At 45.3% G+C, this 12806-nt stretch overlaps 1 protein-coding gene across 2 annotated transcripts in view; it reads left to right on the top strand.

The window, feature by feature from the left end:
• The window catches only part of TLL2 (tolloid like 2), an 82205-nt gene that overhangs the window by 27774 nt on the left and 41625 nt on the right, over positions 1–12806 (top strand). For both annotated transcript variants that reach the window (XM_014275749.3, XM_074544862.1), the window contains exon 2: positions 1348–1458. In XM_014275749.3, coding sequence (XP_014131224.3) covers positions 1348–1458 — 111 coding nt within the window. The remainder of the gene's footprint in view (positions 1–1347; positions 1459–12806) is intronic.

The following is a 12806-nucleotide window of genomic DNA, read 5'->3' as shown; positions in this document are numbered from 1 at the left end:
GGAGATTTATATTTTTTGTTTGTTTCTGGTTTGGTTTTTTTTTTTTATTGGAAATCCTCCCACATTAAATTAAAATGGAGAACTCAGTAAAAGAATCCAGAGGGGATGGTTTCAGATGCTTCGTTTGCCAGCATTCTCTGAACTTGTGACCCTTTAAAATAAAGTGCTTGGGCTTTCCTGTGGGACAGCTCCCTCTGGGTGCAGGCAGCCTTTCAGGCTTGCAGCCTTTGGGAAGGGGCCTTTGATGGCACAGGAGAAGTTGCAGTGTAGCATTCTCAGCTGGGACTTCCAGCAAGGAAAATTGTTCAGCTGGTTGGGGACTGGGATAAATCATGGTTACCCTGGAGCACGCTGGGACTGCAGAGAGCTGGAAATAAATGCTGGGGAAATTCTGCTTTTGTAGTGGGCTGTCTTTCAGGATGATGTATTACTTTGTAAGATAAAGAGATCCCTTTGCTAGAACTGGGAGTAAACTGCTCTGTAATGTTTGTCTCTGAAAGATCTGCTAGGCTTGGTCAACAGCCTCCTTGCCTGTGTTTATTTTGTTCAAATTCTCAAAATGGTACCTATTGGTACTGTGCAGCATCAACTCAGCCAGGATACTCCAGGGCTGTAATTTTTTCCACTCAAATGATTTCTAGTCTGTTTCTCTGAGCTGTGAATGTCAAGTGATCCATTTGTTTACCTTATTTTCCTGCCTTCTGACTGAAATGCAAAGATTTTTACAAAACTGAAAACTCTGCGAACTTAAATCTAGGGAACTAATCCACAGGGGGACAAATAACTGGTGTTTCTCCTGCTAAATGGGAATGGTAGGCTGGCTCTCAGGTTGGACTGGGACCAGGGCAGTGTGTCTGGGTGTGTGAGACCCTGAAGCCTGTAGCCTTTAGGTATCCACTGCTGGGCTGGAGTGCTTCACTGCTGTTCTCCAGTCTTACGCACACTGTTCACCTGGGGGTGGTGCAGTGTAGTGTCTCAGTGAGGATCTGAGCTGTGACTTATCTGACTCCTTCACAGGAAATAGGACAATGCTGGTGCTTGCCTCCTGCAGGCTTTAATGGGGAGTGAACACCACCTTGTTGGGAGTCACACCTGAGTGAGTGAGTGGCACAAGGGATCCCAGGTAATCATCTCATTTTGGTGCATCTATGCTGGGACTTAATGTAAGTGCTGTCACTTGGCCTCCACTGATGTCCATCCACTGTTGGTACTTGTAGAACTGCAGCAGCCTTTGGCCTTTTTCTGGTCCATGAAGTCATTGCCTTTTATGTGTGATACATGCCAGCTGGGAACTGTGCCTTCCTTCCAAAATAAAAACTGAACTAATTGCACTTTGTTTCTCTCCAGCTGCCTTTTGGGGAGATATCGCTTTAGATGAAGATGATCTGAAGTTGTTTCAAATAGACAGAACTGCTGACTTTACAAAGCACTCAGATGGCAACGCAAGACACACTTCAGGTAAGGGCAGCCCTGGCATGGGGATGCCTTCTGTCACCTGCTTTTGTCCTTAGGGAAGGAGCGCTTCCATTTCCCTGCTGGTGCTGTTCCCACAGCCAGGGTGGTGTGTGCAGAGCTTAGCTGTGGCACTGAGGGTGGGATCCAGCTCTGAGCTTTGTTACATACAAGTCAAGTCACAGATTGATATAGCCAAATCCTGTCTTGTCTGAGGGATATTTTCAGATTTATAGCACTGGTCTCTTTCTGTCAGGAAATAGCTTTTTGCTAATTTGGAAGGAGATATGGTTGAAGTTGAGCCACTTAGTTTGTCAGGAGTTCTGACTCGTATTGTGCTCCTTTTTCTTTCCCTATATGATCTTAATGGAATAACACATTTTCTCAGCTGTCTGCCTAGTGAAACTCATTGCAATCGTGCATCCAGACTGCCCTAGAAGTGATATTCTAATCAAAATAGGTTAACAGTGGTGTTGATTTTCTGTAAAGCGTGTGCTCAGTTTGTCCCCTGTGCAACTCTAATGTGTGCTTGGTCGCATGCCAGACCAAAGGTGTTTCTTGACTCAGGACTCTGACTGGACTCCAGCTCTAACAGTCTCTGAAACACTGTATCTGATTCAGAGGGCTCCCCACAGTGTTTTTCCCTCTAGTTCACTTTATTCTGCAAGAGAGAAATTGCTGGAAGTCTGAGCTCTGAGAGGTACCAGAAGGACTGGAGACAAAGAAGGTCAGAACAAATTTCTGTTTTTCTTTGCTGTTCTGCCTCTAGGCAAGTAGGGTGACAGGGTGGGTAAAGGCAAAAATCACTGAAACTGTATGTTCACCTGACCCCTGTGCAACTCAGCTCATCTGTCATGTGAAAGCACTGGTGGCTGGTTCTCTTTCCTTGTGACTGCCCAGCAGTGGCTTCAGAGCATCTCAGTACCATGTAGGTCTGGTTCTGGGGATGAGTGGTCCACCTTCCTGTTGGGATGAGTGTGAAACATGACACATCCAACACAGGCATATTTATTTGTCAATGTACCTGAAATTCTGGGTAGAGAAGGGCTGTCCAGTTCTTCAGATTATGGCTAGCTCCCTGGAAATGCCGTTGTCCTGTATTCTGTGTCACTTAGCCCATCATGTTTTTGGCTGTCACACATTCTTAGGTGGTAGGTTATTGGGAGCAGAAGATATATCAGAAAATGAGGACTAGGTGGGACAGGCAGCATTAACCTCTTTCACATCCCTTTGTTGATTCCTGAAGTTAGATGAGGACATTACTGGGAAAGCAAAGTCAGATATGTTTGAATGTATCAGTTTTCTCTGGTAGCTTTTTTAGTTGTCATGTCTAGCACATTTCTTTCACTTGGTATTGGTGCCAGACCTGTGCCATCTGGAAAATGAACTGGGTTTTATAACTCACATCTGTATCATTGAATGCTGCCACGGGTCTCTTACAGCCATGGCTCGTGTGGTGTGTTGGACCAGTCTCTTCTTTGCACTTTTCACTGATGCATCACACAGTGCTTTGCCTTGGGTGAACGGAGATGTCACCTCACTCACTTTGCCTTGTCCTCATCTCCAGCAGGTTTCATTTGTACCCCTGGGAGTGCAGCTGACCAATGGGCAGCCCCTGGGGTGGGATGCTTTCTGCAGGGCACACACAGAGGGATCTCTGTGGTCACCTGCCCTCTGAGGGGCTCTTGGCATGGGCAGGAAGGGTTGATTTTTCTCTTGTGAGGCTTGTTTGACACTCTTGTGAATTGTAAGAGGGTGGCCTACTTCAGCATGGTGGGGGATTGGGCTCCATTCTTCCCTGGGAGAAAATCCTACTCCCTGCTTTATTTCTAGTGGGAAGAATGCAACCTCTGTACAGAAACAGCCTAAGACCCTTTATGAATGGAAGCCCTTGAATGATAACATTTCAGAGTTGCCTAAAGCTGTTAATCGGATTAGTTGTATAGTGGAGGAAGTCCTTGGTACCTATATACAGACACCCAGGCTCTTCCTGCAGGGAGCTGCCCTTCTCACCATGCTGTTAGGCATCCAGGCATTCTTCTGGCCCAGTGTTGTTCCCTTGTTCCTGGAAAATGCTGTTCAGCTGTAAGAAGAATGGAAAATTGTGCAGTTTGACACTGCTGGGCTGTTTGTTGGTGTGCACCCTGATAGGTGGTGTGGAGCATCCACAGCTGTCAGGCTCTGCCAGAGGATTGAGGTTCCCATGTGCTCAGGAGTGATTGGACATGAGGTCCTCTGGATGCAGCATTGTACTGCTTGGGGGAAAGCTTTGCTTTGGCTGGTAAAGACACAGACTGTCAGATGTTTCAAGTTTTCCCCTTCTTCACCCTCTCCCAGTCATTGTCTAAAAAATGGCTGTGCACTTCTCTGAGTCCTTGAGAGACAGGGGAAGGGAATCAGAGAAATCTTTGGATTTTGCCATGGGTCTCTGTCATGGATCTCTGTCCTGAGCTTAATTTCACAGCTTGAGTGTGCTTCAGGCATGTTTTCTCCATTAATTTCCTGCTTGCAGAAACGCCATGGTAATTTTTCAGAAACTAAGTATTTGTGATCCTGTTTGAGAATGAAATGCCTTGAAGTTCCGATTTTCCAAGCATTTTCTCAGCAAATATTGGAGTTGGTGTTTTATTCCTAGTATCTGAAAGCAATGGACCAAATAGCATTGTCTCCTTGGTAAGTCACAGAGCAGGACCATGGTTCCTTCTCTCTAAGCAGTGCTGGCTCAGAGCTCTTTGGCAATCCCCTCAAAAACTGCTCATGTGGATTTTAGGGGTGGCTGTCTCCTTGGCACCTTACTTCAGTGCTCCAGGAACGATGGTCATCTTTGGCTTTGTCTGGATTTCTGTGTCCATTACACTCAGATTCTTTTGTGTTAGTGGTCACATTGGGAATTGACATTACACAGAGAATTGCATCATTTGTGTTATGTACTTAAAGCCTTCTGGAGTGCAGTGTATGACCTGATAGTCCTTATTCATGTGAGCAGCCTCATTTGCTCCAAAGGAGCTTCCTTCCTAAAAATTTACCAGGAAGAGTACAGGTCAAGCATCTGAAAACTGCAGTGGGTTTTCAATAGCATCTTGTGTGCAAGCATCCTGCATTAGATCACATTGTACAAGTGGAGTTTTTTTCAGACCTGTTGGGGGAAAGGCAGGCAGGGTGGTGGTCTGTGGCTGAGTGGAACCCAGTTAATCCAAGCAGCTGTTAAAGTCTGCATGTTGATCTGCAGTGACTTGGGTACAGCTCTGAGCTGTGTGAGGCTGTTTGCATGCAGTGAGTGGATGCCAGAAGATGTGCTCTAACAAGAGCTACCAACTAGTTCATTTCTTGTTATGACCCTTCCATGACATCCCTGAAGGTTTTTCCCAAAGTGCTTTCCTCCAACCCAATTTTAATTGTGATCATTACATGACTTCTGGGCTCCTTTCCACAGGTCTCTCACCTCAGCTCTGTTTCACCTGAAACCTAGTTTTATTCTAATCAGTGATCTGGCAAAAGAGCTGTTTAAAGTTGAACATTTGACCTTTCTTTGAGTTAAGATTTTTCTAATTTTCTAAGCCAGAATTTTTTTTCCCCCTCATTGGCCGTTCTCCTTTGAACCTAAATCCTAAACTCTGAGACTTGCTTGTGATTTTTTTGTTTGTTGCTTTATAATGTAATAAATTTTGCAGAGCAAACTATGTCTGCCACATCACCTGCTCATCCTGCTATCACCACGTGTAATACCATGTAAAATCTGCCTAACAAGGAATTTCTCTTCTTCCTTAAAAATGTTTTCCTGCTAGAAGAAGGCACAAACAATGAGGCATATTGTTAAAATGCAGGTCTTAGCTGCCTCCCTATCTCTGTTTCTGTGGGATCAAGTTTAGATGTTATGTTTACTATGAAAATCAGGTGTTCTTATGCAGTGGTGTTGAAATGGATCCCCTTAGGATTTGGTAGAGAGACAGTAATGGTTCAGAACATAATGAAATGAATCTGTTACCTGGAGATCTGCCAGTGAGTGCTATCTCAGCAAGCCCATGCATCACCGACCCCTAATCACTTTGATGAAAGATTTTTCAAAAAGTTTGCAGTTCTGAAAAGTTTCTTGTTTTTTTTTAAACTCTAGTGAAAATATTTGCTTTTGCGATATAATTTAGTTTAGAAGAAATTTGACTGAAAACTTTGAGGCTTCATCTGCTGCAGTGGGAAAAAAAGAGAATCTAGAGGCAGGCTGGGAAATTACACAGTGTCACCTCTGTTTTGGGCCCAAATGAGTCCAGTGGTGCAAGGTGATTACCTGCTGAAGCATTAGGCACAGAGGAAGAAGACCTTATTTCTTGCCATGCCTCTTAGAAGTATATGCCTGTTTTATAACTGGCTTGATTGAAGTTTTTATGGGCATTTTGGGGATTATGAGGACTTTTCTGATACGTTACCCCTTTACCTGACTTTTGTATCATAGAGACAGTTTCTAGTCCTGAAAGGCACCTCTGTAAATAAGAAGGGCAAGTTTGTCTCTTCAGGGTTTGGCAGCAGCAGATCAGAAGCTGAGGGCATCTGGCTGCCCTCACTGATGCCATGCTGTGCTGGGCTTGCTGCTAAGAAGCTGACTCCACATCCCACTGTGGCCAAGAATGCTTTTCAAGAACAGTCCAAACAAGTTTTCTTTACCTCTCATCCTGAGAGGTTTTGAGGCTCATGGCTTGAAGGCCCTGATGTGCCTTTCACACTGCCACAAATCACTGGCAGAAGAAATTCAGAGAGCATCTTTCCTAGCTAGAGTAATGCTGCAGATCACAGTGCAGCTGGGAGAGGGATATATTTGAGCCCAGGCTCTCTGCTGAAATCAGGGGACACAGAGGCTGCTGTCAGTGACTGGAGGTCTGACATTAGACCTTGTCCTAAGGGCAGGGACCTGTTTCATTGGCAGCAGCTCTGCTGTTCTTGAGTGTGCTGTGAAAATACACTCAGCTGCTCTGCTGCCTCACCACATCTGCACATGGGCCCACCTGCAACAGGATGCTTTGCTTGTTCTTGTTTTAAGGTGCTCGTCTCTCTCTGGTTGCATTCTTGAGGAAAGGCATTGATTCCTGTGTAAGCTGGGTTTACTTGCTGGACAGGTTGCTGGAGTGCAGCTCTCCTGCTGAGAGTTGTGCTAGTTAACTTCAGCCTGGAGAGCAGGAATTCTCCAGTGGAATGCTTAAGGTCTGGCAGTACCAGCAGGGCTTCTGCTGTCTCACTGTGTGAGAGCTTCCTCAGTGGAGGGGCTGTGGCCAGTAGCAGTGCTGCACATTACACCAGAGTCCTTTTGAATGCTACTCATGTGTTTCTAGTCAAATTTAACTTAGTGCAAAATATACTTCTAGAAGACTGCAAAATCCAGGGATTTAGACCATGACTGAGATTCCAGGGATGATCTGATTTATGGATTTGAAAGCAAGACTGTTAAATTCAGCTGATTTGACGCATGCTTGCCACCTCAGCTGGTTTTCCCACTGTAACTCATATTTGGTGGTCTACTGTAATGTCACTCAGTTCAGAGTAGGAGGAGCGGACTTCAGCATTGCTAGATTTCACAGAACCACAGAATCATAGCATTTTGGGTTGCTTGGAGCCCAACTTTTAATTCATTTAGGTTTAGAGCAAGTCTCTGGGTTGTGCTAACTTAACCTGAGCTGTATTGGTCATAATTGGCCAGGAGTAACTGTGTACGTGCTGTAACATAACCCACATCTGTGAACTCTCTGCAGGGGTCTGCTCTTTCCCTGGGAAATCTTTAGTGAAGGTTGCTTCCTCCTGTGTGAGTAGAGGAGCATCTTTGTTCCAGCAGACCTGTTTGAGGACTCTGTCCAGCTGTCTGCATACCTCCTTTCAGTTTTCCACAACACGTGACATGCACTCTGGGGATGTCTCTTTGCAGTCCAGGCACATTTTTAACAGGAAGAGGAGCCTCAGGAGTGGAAAGGTAGGTGCCTAGAGCTGGCCTGATGCTGAGGTTTGGTTAGCTGTGCCAGATGATTTTCCTATGACTAGTCCAAATGTTTACCTCTGTGAGATGATTCACTCAGGGGTTTTACCAGAGCAGACAGCCATGAAATACATTTCCCACAGTTCTGTGGTTTGCTAAGGCAAAGCAGGAGCTCCCCTTTGGAGAAGCTGAGTAAGTCCTCTAGGACTGAGAGTGTTCTTGTTCCCTCTGCTTTTCAGAGTTATCCCCTGTCCCAAATCTACCCTTCCATGCAATAAGCCACTGATCTTCTCTTTAAAGAAAAGCAGATATTGTGTTTTTTTCTCCCAGCCCAGAGTCTTACGTTCCTATTGCAACCTTCTCAGACTTGCCTGATTTTCTCTAGCATAGAGATAAATAAGCATAAATCCCATACCCTTAGCTGGTAGACCTTCTGATTCCCTCTGTAGTTTAAGACTCTTCTGCTAGAAAACGCCTATCTTAGGTTTGATATTTTCACACCAAGTGCTTTTCTTTGTGGGTTTCTGAGTGCCAGCTTGAAGTCTTTTCTGGAAATTATTGAGAGGGATTTTTCTCATCTTAGGGATGCACTTTTTGTAGTCATAGGATGAGAATCTGCCAGTCTGGTGCGTGGTGGTAGGAGAGAAGGTCATCAAGTGAAGATGCCAAAGTGTGGAGGTGTATATGTGCAAAGGGGACAGATCTCCCTGGTGAGGATGGAGAAGAAGCCCTGAGTCAGGACAGCCTGGCTGTCAGGAGTGGGGAAGTCAGGATGTTGGCCACATCTGCCTGTTCTCAGGGGCTGTCCAGTGCCTTCCTGTGCAGTGGGTGCTGCTTGGGTAGCAAGCAACAAGAGGTGCTAGAGTCTTTACTCCACCTGTCCCACCAACAGGCTCTGATTTTCTTTCAGCTAGGGTCTTTCAAGTATTGCATGTTGCTTTGAAACCAGGTGGGGCTAGTGGGCTTGCAGTATTCCTTTACACACTTGGCTGTGGTGTTCCAGACTTGTGACAAACAGAGAAATGAAATCTATCTCCTTTTTCCCCTTTGTTTGTGGTAAAGGTTGTGCAGGGCAGGGTAAAGTCAGTGCCAAGCAATAGGTGCTGAGCACACCTGAATGGGCAGAGCACAACCTGAATGGCATGGCCCTGTTACTTGCTCCACATTTCCTGTGGACTAAGATGTTCTTTTTCCTCTTGCCTAAGTTCCCAGTGGCAGCTGGTCACATGCTCCACAGAGTTTGTTTTGTAAATGCACTGTTCCCTGAAATCAAGTTTTCTGGATGGTGGCCTTCCACCTGTCAAAATAAGTGGTTTGATTTCTGCTGTGCAGTCAATGTTGAGCCTTACACAGTTTTATTTTAGTGGTTTTATGAGTGCTGCAATATTGCACAAATGAATCCATCCAAGCAATAAAGCTTTCTCTATTGTAACAAAAATCCCCAGCTATTTCAAACACTGCCACTTACTCATTCTTAGTGGAAACTTCAGTTGTGCTTATCTTGTGAGTCACAATTCATATGCTTCTTTCAGAAATCATCCAGGAAGGCAAGTAACTCGGTATCACTCTTGTCAAATGCTTCACTTCAGAAATTAAATAGCTTGGATTTTGTTAATGAGCAATTAACATTTTTTAAGCACCCAAAAACATCTGCAGAAGCTATCCATTGGTGCTATGGCTGAAGCTGCTTCCAAACAGTGTTTCTGTAGTTTCTTCCTGTTGAGTGTGGAGCCACCACCAGCTCTGGGCAGGGCTGCAGCTCTGGCATGGCTGCTGCAGTGCTCCTGCACAGATGATGCCAAATCCCTGCTGCTCCATGCTTAACTATGCCAGGTTTTGGCTCCCAGCCCCACTACTTTCCTCATCTCAAAGGTCTCTTGGGCACATCTAAAGCACCTGGAAGTTGGTACTCGTTGGCACAATTAACCCTTTCAGGAGCTGGGATAATCACAGTGTAGAACATTTATAACATCTGATTTCTGTTTGCAACTGTCGTGCTCTTGATCGCTCTTAATTAAATTTTCTTTTGCTCTCGTCTACAGCTGGTGTATCACATTTGGAGGCTGTTGCTTTTACTGATGCCAGAAGAGTCTGAATGGTCTTTTGTATTTGAGTGGACGTTATTAAATAGTTTTATATTAATTAACTGTGATGAAGGGAGCGCATGGGCGAATGTACTTGAGGAGATCAGTTTATCCATATGGAAATGACATTGAAAGTTAAATCCATTACCCTAATTGTAAAATTCGACAGTGCTTAGCCAATAACTGTGGCATTGGCTAAATTTGTGCTTCAGAGCTGGGCAAATGCCTAATTTCCTTGAATACTTGCTCAAATGAAAAATTGTATTTGCCTCAGTTGCATAAACTGCCTCATCATTTCTGAGAGTGTTTTAGGCAAATGAGTTTGGGGGCAGAGCCAGTCCATGAAAGAGTAGGGTCTAATAAGCTCTGAGAGCAGTCATTGCAGAATGATCACTCTGAAAGACTGGCTGGGCTGTCTTGACCCTCAGGCTCTCTACTTTCAAACAGGAATCTGTGTCCACAAAATAAAAGTTGCTTATATTGGTCAGAAAAATGTCTGGAAGGTCCAGGGAACAATCAATTGCCAAAATGGCTTGTTGGATAATAGCAAGCAACAAATAAATTAGAAGTTGTAAACTGCTCGTGGTTGATTCTGAGCAGAAAGGGGTTACATTTGTGGAATAAATGTGTTCACTTTGAGCCACTTGTTCAGGCTTAATTTGGAGACAAGGCTGATGCTTGTAGCTGCAGTGGACAAAACCCCTTTGCTGCAGCTCCCCTTTTCAAATGGTGAGGACAAAGTATTTATTCAGCTGTCAAGTGGGGAAAGAAAGCAAATTAGTTTTAGGCTGGAACACTGGGCTGTGTTTGCTGTTGTATTTCTGAGGCCAGATGGTGACTTGGACAGCCCCAGGGAATGGGTAACAAGTTTCTCCAGGGCAAAGATCAGAAGCAAAAGGAAATATTCAGATTATGTTGCAGTTCCACTTCCTAGAGAGGAAAAGGGAGTGTGAGATGCATCAGGCTGCGTTAGGGAGGGGATTAGCCACTCCTTTTCTTCAGTTGTTGCTGAATCCCGGAGTCAGTTTGTGGTGGGTGGGTTTGACACCCCACTCCCCCTGCAAAGCACAGCTGGCCCTGGGAGGGACAGGGCAGCTCCCCCAGCACCCATGGGGCAGGGAGGAAAGGGCTTCAGTCCTCAATTCCCCCACAGCTCTTCCAATGACAGCAAGGGATTTGGGCACCACTTCCACCAGCGAGGCAGGGAGACCTTGTGGAAGGAGATGGTCTGAGGTTACCTAAGAGTGGCTACATTTGGCTTGTGCTCCCAGAGTGTTTTAAGTCCTACTTGTCTGGCTGCAGTGCTGGCTCCTGCCTCAGTTTCCCTGGCTTGGCAGTTGGTTTCAGGTGCTGTTTAAATGGGCTGTGGTGGAGCTGGTAGGTAACAAGCAGATGAAGTGTCTCAGCTCTATGTGCTTAGGCTGCTCAGCTGCCTGTTAAACATGGTTCAGGCTCCCAGGGCATAAGAAGGTACCAAAAACTCTCTTAAGAAGCTCCAGGAATCTGAGTGTCCGAATGTCTAGGCAGGAAGAAAGGTCTCTTTAGTGGCACAAAACATTCTTCATGGAAAGAGTTTTAACTCAATTCAAACATAATTTAGCTTGCCATGTAAATGCTTTCATTTTGAGTGAATTTTTATCCAGCATAAACAATGTGGGGGGAAAACAAGAGGAATAGGAAGGTTGAAGGGAAGGAGTGGCCTGGCTGGGTTGCTGGGAGCAGCAGGCTCTCCCTGGAGCCCCAGGTGGAGCAGGGCAGCACAGGGAATAGTGCATGGCCCTGTCTGGAGCAGCCTGGACTGCACTGAGGCTGAAGAAATCAGACTCTGCAGGTCAGAAGGAAAGGAATGTCAGCCAAAGGGGGACTGTGAGGTTGGTACTGCCCACTAGGACAGCAATGCGTGAACCCAAGCCAGCTCTTACAGTTTCCTTATTGCCTGCAAGTTCACTTTCCTTCTTCCTTTTCCTTCCAAAAGAGAGACAGGGAGGGAAGGTGGGTTTTGTGAATTGAGAGGAGTGTAATAGTGAAGCAGACACCTGTTAGGAGTAGATATTGATCCATCAGATTGACAAGAAATCAAGTGCAAGAGGATGGGGACAGTTGGTACTATGCAATACTCAGTTTATATGCTGGGAGGGGAGAAGTCTTACACCGTGTGTGGGGACCTGGCTAAACAACAGAGACACTCACATGGCCAGGATACTCATGTGCCCACTTCAGTATTTCATTTTCACTTGCCTCAGTAAAAGCACTGTGCTTGCAGGGCTCTTTGTCACTGGAAGGAACCAGTGAAATGACACAGGTTGTAGGTATCATTTATCTCTCATTTATCTGTCTTTTTACCCGAGGAAACAGAAGTGATTGTTGCAGCCCACAAGAAAACACCTCTTTCAGTCTTCAGTCCTTCCTTTTATGCAGAGATTGTTGATCCCCTTAAGCATTAACTCTCAGTGGAGAGGTTGGGTCAGACTGTCCCCTTTCTTGCAATGCCTTCTTTAAAAACTGGATGCATCACAGTATAAAAGCAATGTTGCCACTTCGAGAAGAGCAGGCAGTATCCGGGGAAAATACAGGGTGTTTGGGAATGGTGCTGCCTGCACTTCTGCTCTGCCTGCCATCCCACTGCAAGTACAGCTGGCCAGCAGAAGATTTTGGTCCATGAAGTGCTTTGCAGCTCATGTCTGTGGCAGCCCTGGGTTTGCTTAGCTCACTCACCTTCCTCCTCTCGTGAACTTCCCTGTGAGGCCACTGTCCTCCTTCCCTGCACCAGCATTCACAGCTGATGGGGAGATGACACATCTGCCTGTCAAGCCTCTGGACCTTGGGACTCTCCTGAGTTATTGCAGCTAGTCAGCTTACTCTGAATAGGAAAAACAGATTCCTGCAGGGAATTTGGGGCTCAGAATTCTTCCTTTCTTTAATTTCTTTTTCTTTAAGTAAATTGAGGGAGCTTCAGCTATTCCACTGACAGGAAATGCTGAAGGATATATCTCAAATCATTTGCTCAGATCTCCAGGGTACAGGGGTTTATGAAAGGTTTTTGCTATAAACTCTCCACCAGCTCTGGGAAACATCTGTTCTGCATTCTGAATGCATTTTCCCAGCAGAAATTGTTTTAATAAAATCATCACTTTTTCTGTGCTTAGAAAACCCAGTGAAATAAAGTTTTTTCCTATGCTAAACAGTTCTTGACCACTGGTTAATGAAGTTAAAAATCGCATGTTTGCATTGTTTGACTTATCCTGTTTTTCCAGGAGCTTCTCTGATGGTCATAATATGACAGAACCGACCAGAACTGAAACTCTAAAGAATGCCTA

Source organism: Zonotrichia albicollis, chromosome 7 (assembly GCF_047830755.1).
Source record: "Zonotrichia albicollis isolate bZonAlb1 chromosome 7, bZonAlb1.hap1, whole genome shotgun sequence".
Lineage (NCBI taxonomy): Eukaryota > Metazoa > Chordata > Aves > Passeriformes > Passerellidae > Zonotrichia > Zonotrichia albicollis.
This window is presented reverse-complemented; position numbering and strand designations above follow the sequence as displayed.